Source organism: Psittacula echo, assembly GCF_963264785.1.
Source record: "Psittacula echo genome assembly, chromosome: 5".
In the NCBI taxonomy this organism is placed as follows: domain Eukaryota; kingdom Metazoa; phylum Chordata; class Aves; order Psittaciformes; family Psittacidae; genus Psittacula; species Psittacula echo.
In genome coordinates, this window is record NC_137739.1 from 1,096,203 (window position 1) to 1,109,525 (window position 13,323).

Consider the following 13,323-nt stretch of genomic DNA (forward strand, 5'->3'; position numbering starts at 1 on the left):
TCCGGTCCTTTCCCATTTGTCAGGGTACGGCGGCGGGAACAAAGGGGAGACGCTTCAGATCCTCATGCAGCTGAGCCTCAGCCTCGGCTCACGCCCACGACGCGGCCGGATCCAACAACCAAGCCCTGCGCCAGCCGGTGCCGCCCTGTCACTTGTCACCCCTGCGGTGCACGGGGACGCGGCCAGATGGGCCGGCGAGCAGCAAACCCTACCTGTGCCGAGCCCCTGCCTGCTGCCCGCCACGGACCCAGCCCCGGCTGGACCGGCACCATCCACCCCGAGCCTCCTGCTTAGCGATGGGGCTCCAGCGCCTGCTCTGCCCTCCCTGCTCCGGCTCCAGAGCCGCTCGCCTTCCCTAAGCACTGCAGCCGCTGTGATGTGTATCTGGAAGGATCTCGCAGCAGAAAGGAGGGCACGGCTCGGCGCCGAACTCCGGGGGGATGCTTCCCTGGTGCTAATTAGTTGACTTCTAAAGTGCTTCTGTTTAAATTACACGCTGCAATAATGGGTGAGAAAGCTTAAAGGCAAACGGCATCGGCGGCGGGTTAAGTGGCAGGTGGAGATGCCTTGGACCAGAACCAGCACCAGCATCAAAACCATGGGCCCAAACCTCTCCCCACGCCACAGAGCATCATTTAACACAGCAGCGCTGTGCATTAAGGATAGAACATAATAAACCCCACATCTTTGATTTAAATAATGCCGTCTTTAAGCACAGCGCTCGCGTTTGATGAAGAGGATGTGAAGCTTCCCGGAGCTGCCAACATCAGACGTGGTCTCTGGGTAGCAAAGGAAGGAAAAATGAAAAGTGGATGGTTTAGCCCCGAAACAACAAGCAAAGCCTGACCTTGAGTGTGTCGATTGTGCAGAGGAAAACACATCCCAGGGTGGATTAGAGCCCTGAGCTACTCTTGGATTAGGTCTGAACTGTGCTATGTAACAGCTCCCAGTCTGGAGAAGCACTTCCCAACAGTGTGCTGCAGTGCTGGAATTCATACACTTTGCGGGGAGAACACTCTTGCACAGCCTTACCCAGTATCAGGACTTCTGCTTGTGAACCTATACTGATTTGATCCATCCTAACCTACCCGTGTGTGGCCGTGCACTGGCCTCCAGCCCCAGCAGCACCGACAGCCACAGGGGACATGGAACATCCGAACCCTCCTGCACGAGCGGGACTCGCTCCAGCCTGGCAGCGAGCTGGACCTGCAGCTTTCACGGGGGCTGTTATCCCATTATCCCTTGTAACGGAGGCTCCGTAATCACTCCTCTGGCTGCAGATGTTTTGCAGATGTGGCCGTTGTTATCATTAAAAAGGAATGAAGGTGCTTTTGCACCCAAGAGCACAGACACGGTGGGATGCAGTGGCTGTATGTGGGGCTCAAGAGCCTCTCACAGCCATTCTCCAGCCACCCCACTGCTTCATGGGGACAACCCAAAACCCTGACACTCTCCTAACCCATCCCTGCACCGGCTCCAGTGGTGATTGATGCATCAGCTGCTGGTAAGAGCCTCTCTGGAGCAGCGCTGCAGCCCATGCCTGGCTGGGGTCACCTTCCCCATCAGCCCTGCAGGCTTTCACCTCTCCCAAACCCTGTGTGCAAACCAAGAGCCGGTGCCTTTGTCTTTCCCTGGCAGGGACAGACAGCCCTGAAGCTGCTGGAGGCCTTCAAAGAAGCCCCCAGAAAGCACCAGCATCCCTTGTGTCACCTCCTGCTTCCCAGAGCCACAGGGAGCAGCCTCCTCAGCCCACTGTCCCTGGCCTGCTTTCTACTGGGCACAGCAGCACAAACACAGCTTTCCATGTTCTATGTAAGGTACTGGCAAACTCAGACCACGTAACCACTGCCCAAAAGGAAAGAGGTGGCTCGGTGCTGGGGCACAAGCAGACCAGGCTGCTACAGTCTGCGTTACAGCCATGGTTTGATTTGTCAGAAGAATCTAATCTCCATTTGCACCGAGGCGTTTTGGCCATGACCTATTTGAACTGGGCCAATGAAAAAGGAACTCTGCTCCCCAACGTTTCACTGCTGGCACAGTTTTTATCCCTGCTGCCCTAATTCCCTTTTTTTGGGCAGTTGAACATATGCTGGGCCATCGGATTAGGGATTCTTTAGAATGGAAGCAAACCAGAGCTGCTTTTCCTCCATCACCAGAGGCTCTACGCAGGCAGGGGGACAGCGTCTGTGTGTGGTTTGAGGTGCTGCATCAGACACAGCCAGAGCGATGCGAGATGGGGGGGTCACACAATACAATCAGTGCCTGAAAGACCTGGAAAGCTCCCTCCAGCCTTAGAAGAGCGGGTACATGGAGAGGACCACAAGCAGGGAAGCAGCACAATCCATAATATATAAATCCCGATGGCTCAAATGAAATTTCTTATCCAGAGACAGTCACAGATGGCTGGAGCCTTTTAATACGGGAACATGCCAAGCACTGTTATTACTGTGAAAAACAAGCTGAGACAAATAGATTGTGTTTGGAGCGCCGTTAAAATGAACCCGGTGGAATTTCTCCCGTTATAAGGGAACCCCTGGTGTGCAGTGATTTTATCTTTGTCAGGGATCAAAAGGGACTGCAACCAAAGCAGCACTTGCCCAGCCCATTGGGCCAGCAACTTGAGCTGCTCGCTTTGGGTTTCACACTGGGACAGAGGCTATTTGGGAAGCAAACAGACCATAACCAAAGCAGGGAAGTAACAAACTACCCCAAACTGTTCTCCCTGCAGCAAAGCAAAGCACAACACAACTCAAAGCAGATCCATGACAACACAGAGCAGTCCAAACAGCCCAAGAGTTATCACCTAATGAATTAATGGGGCCAGGGTGAGAGGCTGGATGTGCTCCGGAGCACACCCGCATCCCGCTATCCAAATCCAGGTTAATGGGACGATGTCCATGCGAGCGTCAACACTGGTGCTTTATGCACCAGCTTTTGTAACACTGCAGGTGAGTGGGGAGGAGTGGACCCGTGTCCCCATCACTCCCCAATTCCCACGCAAAAAGGTAGTTCAGACCTAAACGCAATGCAGAGCACTGGGTGCAGAGCACTGGGTGCAGAGCACTTGGGTTCAGAGCACTGGGTGCGGAGCCGGTGCTGTTCCTCTGCTGGAACCACAGCTGTGCCCTGGTTTGAAACCAGCTCAGAAACAAGAGCAGAGCCAAGGCGCTCGCCCCTGGGACCCCGACGTGCCCAGAATAACCTGCTGCCCTCCACAAGCCCTGCACACGCGCTTGGTATCACCATGGGGAGCAGAGGAGACAAACCCCACGGTTCCCCCAGGACCAGACCCAGGCTTTGTATTTGCAGCCACAAAACAAGAGACTCCCTCTCCCCGGCAGATCCCTGACAAGAGCAGCCCCGATGCTACACGGATGCTAAGAGTTAATTAACTTTTAGCACATCTCGCTTTTGCTCGGTTTGAGAATTAAGCTTTTTAAAAGCCATTCCCCTCCCAGCCTCCCAGGAAAGGTCCATCCGTTACTCACCCGAGACAGCTCATCTTCCCCCCTCGCTGCCGTATTTCATCCTTCTTGAGCAGAACTACGGTTGTGCGCTTTTACTACAGCCATACAGGCAGGGGATGGGAGCGGGGAGGTACCGGCGCAGCACGTGCGTTATCCCTGCTATCCACAGCCACAGGGATGAGGAAAATGTCAGCAAATTAAAACCTGCAGGAGCTTAATTCTGAGCAAATGGGATGGAATCCGTCTGAGCTAAAGGGAAATAAATAAACCAGCCCAACAACGCTGGAAAAAGCCCAGCTCGAGGCGAGCAGAGGAGAAACATCTGCAGCCCCGGGTCAATCCGTGCGCTGAGTCCAGGGGTCTTGGGTTACGCTGCGCTGCTGCAGCCTGCAGGGAGCACGTTAAACCCCGGAGGGACAGGAGAGGAGGGAGGACAGAGCAGCACCAACAGCCTGAAAATAAACCCAGCTGGTGCAGAGGGAAGGTGCAATGAGGCCACCGTGAGGGTCAGCGGCACATGGGGACGTAGCGGCCGCTGGGCTCTGCATGGCAGGGGGCACACGGGCACCTATAGTGGGACATCACCATGCACCCCAGGACAGGGCTTAACAGCAGGGAGAGTGTTGGGGACCCCTGACCACCACCCTCATCATCACTCCCTGGTCCCTGGCTGAGGGGCATCACCATCACTGGAGGGAAGGGTGATCCCAGCCCCTTGGAGTTTCCTATCGGCTGCTCTCCTCTGGGCTCTGCAGGGCAGGAGGTACAGGTGAGCTGATGGAGTGTGATTCCACCCCAGCATCTTGGGTGGAAACAGCCCAGAGAACTGGGCACAGCCTCATAGGGCCGCCAAGGCTGGACGGGGGGTACCCGTGTGGTCCCAAGCCTGTCCTTGAATGGATCCATGTGCCTGCAGGGGTTGTCCTGCAGGATGAGCAGGCAGCTCAAATGGGATCCATGTGCACCTAAATTGCACCAACACACACTGCTGCCCGGGGGTGGCTGCTCTGCACCCTGGGGACAATGGGACAGCCACATCAGCACCCCAGCCCAGTGCCAGAGATAGGATTCCCCCTTGCATGAATCTCCCTGCAGAGCCCTTCCCCAGTCGAGGATGCTGGCTCAGGGCACAGACCCCTAACCCCTCAGTCAGCGATGGACCAAACTGGCTCAAGCCATGCGGAAATCACCCACAGAGCACCCAGGAGCTGCCCACACCTTTCAGAGGGTTATTAAAAGCATTAAAGGCTCTTGCTCAGCACCAAACCCATCAGATGGGAGACCCCAGGATAAGCAGCTTGTATCGGGCACGGCAGCACACACAGAGCTGCCCCCAGCTCCCCAGCACCCTGCAGCTGGGAAACCAGCTCCCAAAGCACCTTGAGTTTTTATTGTCCTCACTCCATTAAGATTAAATGGTAAATCTTGTCCCTAAGCTGAATATTTCATTTCCACTAAACCAAGATCAGCTTCCTGATAACATGGCGCCTCTTGCCCCAGCGTTAACCCTTCACACAGGGGCACGGGGCAGCAGTGGGGTTTAAACGCGATATCAGGGGGGCTGTACCGTGGTGCTGCCCCATGGCATACAGGGCTGGGCATGGGGATGTCAGCACTGGGTTCAGCCACATTCTCCTCTGCTAACATGGGCGTCACTGGGATGGGGATATCCTGGGGGAACCTGCTGTGCCCCTGCAGATGGGCTTGGGTCCAGAGGAAATACTTGGACACTTATTCAGGTCCTCTCTGAGTGGGAAATGATCCTGTGTAATTATAGGGAATATGTAATTATATGGGAAATAATAATCCCCTCCACATACTGGCTCTACAGGGCTCTGTGCCTGTCCCCACTCCAACAAAGGGGGGTTCCAGTTGACCCATGTTCAGCCACAGCAGAGCATGGGGATACTGCATGGCAAGGGACACTGACCCGCTCTTCCCACCATCCTCATCACCGGATCATCGGCTGGCAGCAGGCACGGCGGAGACCCCGGCACGGGGACGTTGTTATGGTAACTGTAATATCTTGCAATTCCACTGATTAAAGCAGGAATTGGAAAGCCGGGCCCGGAGTGCGGCCAGATGGAGACCTGATTCCCTAATGGCCATCATCTCAGCCTGGCTGTAATCCCCACCACGTGTCCAGGCACTGCCCTGCAGTCCACACTGCAGCAAGAGCAGGGGACCCGCTGCACACCCGCTGTGCCAGTGGCTCAGGAGGTGCCCAAACCCAAGCAGAGCATTGCCAGAGCATCCCGGGATGCTGGGGGCAGTGCCATGGTCCCAACAGAGACCCCCCCAGCTGCCCCTCACCTGGGTTATTTCCTGGCTGGGCTCTTGAAGAGCCACCAGCCCTTCTGCAGTCCAATCCCATCTCCCTTGGGAATGACAGCCAGAACCAAGAGCCACATCCGTGCTACAGCAGGAGGTGGTGGCTCCATGGGGCTGTGAGCACTGCAGGGATGGGGATGACCAGTGATTGGTACAGTGCAGGTCCCCAGTCTCCTGAGCCATGCACTGCTCATCACCCACAGGCTGATGGACACCCGTAGCTTAGAGACCAGCACAGGAGGTTACTGTCACCTTGTACCTGATGCTGTCAATGAGATGCTGGTGAGACTCCTGGGTGAGGACCATGCAGAGGGCATAGGCCAAGTATTCCACCTTCCTCTCTGCTGCGTATTGCTTCAGGACAGCGAACACCTTCTCCTTCACCTCCGGCTGGTCACCAAGGATATCATCCACCTGCAACACGGGAGCCGGAAAGGAGAGGGAAGGGACATTGAGCAGAGCAGGTAATGGTGTGTATGGAGGCACTGAGGGTGCAGAAAACACGTCCATCTCATCACAGCACCCAGTCAGCAAAGAGGGAACACGTGTAGGGAAGAAGGAGAAACAGCAGACACCAGCCCATCACACAGCACTGCTGGGGTTTCCATGTCCCTGGTGTGGCTGTTCTGTGTGTTTCAAACATTGCACCAGGACAGAGAGGCTGTGGCACAGCCAGGCTGGGATCTGGCTGATCAGTTTGGAATCTGCCTTCCATTGCGATGGGCCTTTGGAGGCGATGCTTGAAATAGCATCAGCAGCACCAAGCTGCTGTCCCGTCCTCTCCACCTGTGACAGCCCTGACGGGCAGAGCAATCAGCTCATCGCCACCCAGCCAATCACCCTGCACGGGACCCTCCTTATCAGCCCCTGCCCAGGCCAGGGGCTGCTCTTTGGCCTGGGGTTGTGTTGGATGGAGGACGCTGGTACCTGCAGCCTGGCCGTGTGTAGTGAATGCGTGGGGTGCAGAAACTCCTTGTGACTGCCCTGCAGTCCCTGTGTGCATTGGGTTTTCCTGCAAGGTGATGGATTTGTGCTGACAGCAGCTCTGTGAGCACAGGGGGATGCAGCAGTGAGGGGAGCAGAGCCCTTCACCCTTCCTTGGTGTGCATCCTGCAGCAGCACTGTGTGGAAACCAGCAGCCATCGCCCAGGCAAGCCCCTCGCATCATCTGGGAGCATCCCTCATCCAGGGAAGAGGAAGAGCTGAGTCTTCCAGGTGCTTGTCCCACTTGGCAGCTCCCATGGGAGGGTCAGTGCTGGTGCTGTCCCCCCAGTGCAGCCCCCTGGGTGCTTTGGGTCTGCGCAGCCACCGGCAGCAGCGCTTCAAGGTGATGGAATCTGGGGCAGCCGCATCCCCTGGGCTCACTCTTGTGCTGCTGAGTCCCAAGGTCCAGCTCCGAAATGACGAAGGACCATGATGTTCCTGGTGGGCTGAATCCCAGGGTGCTGCTGTTAAATGTTTGCCTGGGATGGGAATCACAGGGCTTGGTGGGTGGGAATGGAGGGTGCTGCTGCTTCTCCTGTCAGTGCAGTCCCTGAGCTTGCAGAGGACAAGAGGAGATGACCTGGAACTGAGACCATGAGCGCCTCCATCACAGGAGCACTGCACCAGCACCAGGAGCATCAACCAAAGCTGAGCTCCCAGGTAAAGAGGGGTAAAATGTTTTATTACTCTCTGCATCATGTAAAAAGATGAAGCCACTTAAATCATTCCCCCATTACCTCCCTGTGGAGAGGTGCTTGCCCACTGAACCGTGCTCCAGCACCCAGGAGCCAGTGGCACACATGCTCCTCAAACCCACTTCTGGCCAGGGCAGCTTTGCTGGGCAACGAAGGGATGCAGCAGAGAGGCTGCTGTGGGAGCTCACAGCATCATGAGCATCCTGCAGGCTCCAAAAGTGCTCTCCTGTGCCCATCCAGGAAGTGTTTACTCGGTTTAATGTGACTTCAGGAGATGGAGGCAGCGTGGAGCAGCCTCCCAGCCTGTTGTGAATCTCCTGTAATCAGCAGGTATCTGTTTCACAAGCAATGCTTTGCGCTATGAATCCAAACCTCAGCGCATGCTTGTGAATCTTTAATGCAGAAGCTGACTGAGGGGATTCAGCTGATACCCGCAAATCTCTTTATGAGGGTCTTGTTCCTTTATTAACTCAGGATCCAAGAACCCTCAGCCCTGGTTATTCTCATAACAGTGTCTTAAAAGGCCACTTTGAAATGGAAATTAGAGAGATTAAAAAAACCCAGCCATGATCAAAATTATAGTCAGCATGAGGAGATGTGGTTGGTAAACTGCCCACTAGGAAGCTTTCAGGAACACAGTGAAGATGTAATCACGTTGATGTTTTGTCTTTGCAACAGAATTAGAGCTAAGATGTCTGTGGGAGGATGTGCAGGAGATGGGGATCTGCCCCTGTGGGCTTCCCCACACTCTTGTAGTGCAAAGGAACAAGCCCTTGGGGTCAGCCCCCAGAAAGTCTCCAAGCTCTTTGCAGCATCCATCTGTTCTCCATGGGGCTACTGAAATACAGGTGGCTGTCAGAGCCTTCTCTGGGTGCTGATGCCCCACATCTGCTCCCCAGCCCCATGACCAAGCCAGGAGCATCCCCACGTCCAAGCATGCTGCAAAGGCTGGATGTGGGCATCTCCAGTGCCTGCTGCAGGGGTGCCCCGAGCCCCACAGCCCATCCTTACCTTCCTGCTGAACTCCTGGGCTTTCTGCCTCCTCTCCTGGCGCACGGCATCAGCGCTGGGGATGGGGTCCCGTGTCCCAGCCCCACGCTGCGGCCGCAGCAGCCCCAGCCGCAGGGACTGCCCGTGGCAGGACCCCACCAGGGCAGCCACCGCCTCGGGCAGCATCACCGGCATCCCATTGACTTCCAGCACGAGGTCCCCCGGCTCCATCCCGCAGGCAGCAGCGGGAGAGTCCGGGCTGACCCCAGCCACTCTTGGGGGGCTGCCGCTCGCCAGCTCCAAGCCAAAGCATCCCCATGGACCGGGGGGGATGTCGAGGTGCTGCAGGCGCGACACCACGCCGATGCTGGGGGGCACGTTGGGGCAGCGCCGGGCCAGCGCCAGCAGCGCCTCGCAGCCCAGGGAGGACACGGGCTGCCCCTCGATCTCCAGCACCTCGTCCCCCGGCCGCAGCCCCGCTGCCGCTGCGCTGCTGCCCTCCTGCACCCAGAGGATGTAGCACGGGCCAGTCCCCGTTATCTTGAATCCGAAGGCCTCCGGCCAGCCCTGGTTGGTTGCTGGCATGGCTGCGACTGGAAGAGAAGGGAAAAACAGGAGTTGTGGTGGTTTCTACCCTTAACATCAGTTCTTAGATGCCATTTGGGTCTCATTGGGTGTGGGGGTGCTGCACCTTCAACTGAGGGAAGAAATACCCCAGTGGGGACTCTTTTCCTCTATATTTCACTAAAAAATAGCCTTTATTCTTCCACCATCAGGCTGCCAGCAGTGCCAGTGCCATTAGCAGTGAGGAAGCTGCATTGGCTGCATGGTGGGGGCTATGCCTGGCACCCAGACCATAGCCTTGCACAGCCTGTGTCCCACTGGAGGTGGCACATTCCCCACCTCCATCTCACCAGGAGGTGCCTTTAGGCTCCTGCTTGTATTTATTTGTCTATCAAACTGATTATTTCATTTCCCTGGCAAGTCACATTAATGAACAGGTCATCCAATGGCTTCAGATAGCCTGATTTTAACCAGCTCTTTGCAATACCCAATATTGGAGCTGTCTGCAACTGCGAGATTAACACAAATTCATTAGAATTCGTCAGTTCCTCTCAGTTCTCCCAGGGGTATTTCTCTGTGTCCTATGTGCAGGATTAACCTGATCACAGCATCCTCAAATGCAAAGATGAGGATTCTCAAAAGGACTTGTTTGTGGTTGCTTTGAAGGGTCAGAACTGGCTCCGTGGATGCTCAAGGAGAAATCGGGCACATCAGCCCTCAACATCTGGAGAAGTCATCTTTGCCCCAGGTAAATTGGAGCAGCTGATGTGTGCAGCTCACTTGGATGCCCTCTCGATGCTGCTGATGTGTAAGTACCTCCATGGATGGCTGACACTTGCTATAATGATTTGCATGTAGATTTTCTCTTCATTTGGTCTCAGCTGACTGCAGAGATGCTTTTTACCCCCATGTTTATTCCATGTGTGTTACTTAACATGTGTTAAACACTTACAAAATGAAACACAGCCTGTTTTACCTGGGCAAACTATCTCACAGAGACTATGAGGACTCAGCATCACTCCAGAATAACATCCTCACTAACGCACCTTGAGTTTTGTGCTCTTTAGATCAAAAAGCCTCAAACACAGGCTCAGAAGCACAGCCTAAAGCTGGCTTTTGGTTCATCCCCCTCATGTAGCCCAGAGGCCCCACTTTGCTCTGGTCCATGCTGTTGCCAGCACAGCAAAGGCATCACTTCCCACCTCCTCCTCGCTGGGCAGCTTGGTTCTGCAGCCTTTGATCTGAATGATCAAATGGCATTTCTGCTCCTTTCAGACCTGGGAAATACTGGTTTATACCCTATTGCAGACCAGGGAGATGAAAGGAACTCTTCTCAAGTCCATTTTCAGCAGAGGTAATACAGACCAGCTTGCTCTGAGAGCAGAATCACAAGGACGGGGAGGGAATACAGCAGAAATCTGTATTAATAACCTGAGCCTGCTCTGCTCCTGCAAAGAGCTGCTCAAGGCTGCATGAGAGGGCACTAGATGTGCTGTCTTCATAAGGAAATAATAAAAAGGACCAAGCAATGTGCTGTCACTCACATTAGAAGTGTAATAATCTTGTCCTCCTCTGTAGAGCAGTGCTGATTAAAATGCTACACAAAATCAGGGATGATTGTTATTTTTTAAAGAGGAAATGAGGCTGTTGCCCGTGTTAACAGGTATAGATGTGAAGGACCGGAGGAGAAGTGTCCAGGATGAAGCATGGGGCAAGTCTGGCAGCAGCGGGACGGAATCCATCTGCAGCTGAACACCAGGACACAAGCTCAAGCACTGAAGGCTCCAGCAAGAGCCCAGTAACCACTGGGACAGCCCCAGCGCTGCCGCTCTGGGCTCAGCTCCACAGCAAAGCCCAGCAGGGCAGCAGCCATCGCCTCGCTGCATCACCCCTTCCACCTCTGCACCCTACGCTCGAGCACTTACAGAAGTCTGCAGCCATCCACGTGAGCCTGGCGGGCCCTCACCAGCAGCAGGTTGGTCCCGCTAAGGGGTTGGTGCTTTCCTGGTCCTCCTCCATCACCCCTAGAAGCTCTTGCTGGCCCAGGGGTGGGCAAACAGCTGCTGCGCCATGGAGCTGGGGCAGAGCCAGGGTGGCTGCTCCTTCCCAGGCTTCTTACTCAAGCCCTGTGCCCTTCCAGTCGCTCCCTGTCAGCCCCAGGCAGGCAGAAAGGGCTGTTTTGCCTGTTCCTGTTCTAATTAACTTTATTTCCATAGCAAAGAGAAGCAAGGAGAAGCTAATTGCTGTGTGCTGGTCCTGGCTGAATCTGGGGCTGGGCTGAGCCTGCAGATCTGGGGGGAATTAGGAGCTGGAAGGAGGTAAAAGAGATTAGTGGCCATGGAGGGAAATCCCTCACCCACAGAGCCAATCTGAAGAGAGCACTTTGTGAAGCAGCAGATGCAGCAGGTATCTGGATGTGCTGAGACCTCGCTGGCCCCATCGCTGCCCATCTGAGTGGGACAGCAGAGATTTCGGGAGTGTGATTCTGCCAAATGATGCAGGGTTTGCTGCAGGGATTTGGGGGCCTGGACCAGGCTGCTCCATGCAGGATCCTCACAGCAGGAGCAGCTGGGAATGTTTCCCAGCAGACCCCCCACAACGGCACTGTTTGTTAAGCTGCTATTCCTGGTTTTCTCCTCTGCTTCCTCAGCACTGAGGGATCCCAGGGCTTAGCACACTAAGAGGGTTTAGGGTGTTACATGTCCTGCTGCGGCACAAGCAGGAGGGGTCATCTGCATCCCATCACTGACAACACAGCAATCCCTTGGTCTTCCCTTTGCACTGGTATGGATTGAGCTGTCAGCAGCAATGGCCTGGAGGGGAAACAGCCATTCAGGAAACCCGGGAGCCTTCTCACGGGATCAGGCAAAGCCTCATGAAGGAGAGCTGCATGGACCTGCTCTGCCCAACCTGAAGGTGAGCACGATGCAGTGGACAGTCTTCCTCCTACTTGTGCCCTTCATGCTCGTGCACATTCACTGCTGCAAGGGACTTTAAGACCTCCTCCTCCTGTCCTCCCAGCCCTGGTGCTGGTGATGCTCTGCTGGAGAAGGGGACATGGCTTCATTCTCATAGGTTCTGTACAAACACGAATCTCCTTCTCAGCAGCCAAGATGCTCGGGCATGCATTGGGGGGAGCATGCACTGCCCTCCCGTGTTGACACAGAAACACACACACCTCCTGCTCATCATCGGGGCATCTTCTTCACTACCTGCTGCCCAAACAGGCAGGCAAAATTGTGGTGGTTGTGAGCAAGTGAAGCATCTGATATCAAAGCTATTTTCTGGCTGTTTGAAGACCAGGAAGGGTGTATGGAGCTCCTCAGCAGTGCTGGTAATGGTGCCCTGCTTGCTAACACTCACTGCAGGCAGCTCCAGCACCCAAACCCTGCCTGTCTGCCTGCACACAAACCACCCTCCTTGTGTCCGTGCTGATGCGTTCAACCAATCCCAGGACCCCTTCTACGCTGCCAAATGTGCCAGGTTACATCCATCATCCCAACGAAACCTACCACTGTACCTGGAGCAGCGCAGGAATTCCGGTGTGTCAACAGGGAGAAAACAGCTTTTTCACTACAGCCTCTCTCAGGAGCAAAGCACCTGGGGCTGCACTCCAGGACCCCTGTGCCCTGGCAATGTTTTGAGTGCATTTCTCTCTCTTAGGTACTGGTTTAGTGCATTGAGGGGAAGGAACTTACCAGGGAAAACAAGGTCCCCTTCCTGAAACTCAGCCTCATCTGATGCTGTGCTTCAACCACTCCTCTTGGTACCCAAGCAATCCCGAGCACCCCTCGGAGCTTACCTGTGGTGCCCAGGATCCAGCCAGCGGGACCCCCGGAGTGGGTGAAACCATCCCAGCAGTTCCGGCCGCGGCTCTTGGCTCTGTTTTCCGGCGGCAGCGACCGGCCCAGTTTCTATGGCAAACTCTACCCGGGCACCGTAACCCAATCGGCCGCGGAGGGCACCGGCTGCGGCGGTTTCAGTTGACAGCCCCCGCGCAGGGCACCGGGGCAGGGCTGCCCCTCCTGCCGCGCCAGCACACGGGTCCCCGTGAGACCCTGCGGGTACCGGGGCACGCTCCCCCTGCACGCCGTGCTCCTGCCCTGCAGCGCATGGGATGTGATGGTGAGAGTGGAGGCTCTGTTTGAATGGGATCTAATGCTGGGAGCTCCTCTGGAAAACCAAAGGATTCCGATCACCAAAGGCAACAACTTCCTGCACATCCCTAAGTAGTGACACAAGGAATGGCCATGCGGGCTGCAGTGCCACATGGACCCCCTGGAAACGGTAAG

The 13,323-nt window shown here is 55.5% G+C and overlaps 1 protein-coding gene across 1 annotated transcript in view; it reads right to left on the reverse strand.

The window, feature by feature from the left end:
- GRID2IP (Grid2 interacting protein) overlaps positions 1–9,052 on the reverse strand; it is a gene marked incomplete at both ends in the record, with an annotated part of 31,495 nt that extends 22,443 nt beyond the window's left edge. Inside the window, 2 exons of the mRNA XM_080619376.1 lie at positions 6,058–6,212; positions 8,489–9,052. Coding sequence (XP_080475502.1) covers positions 6,058–6,212; positions 8,489–9,052 — 719 coding nt within the window. The remainder of the gene's footprint in view (positions 1–6,057; positions 6,213–8,488) is intronic.
- Positions 9,053–13,323: the final 4,271 nt, after the last annotated feature.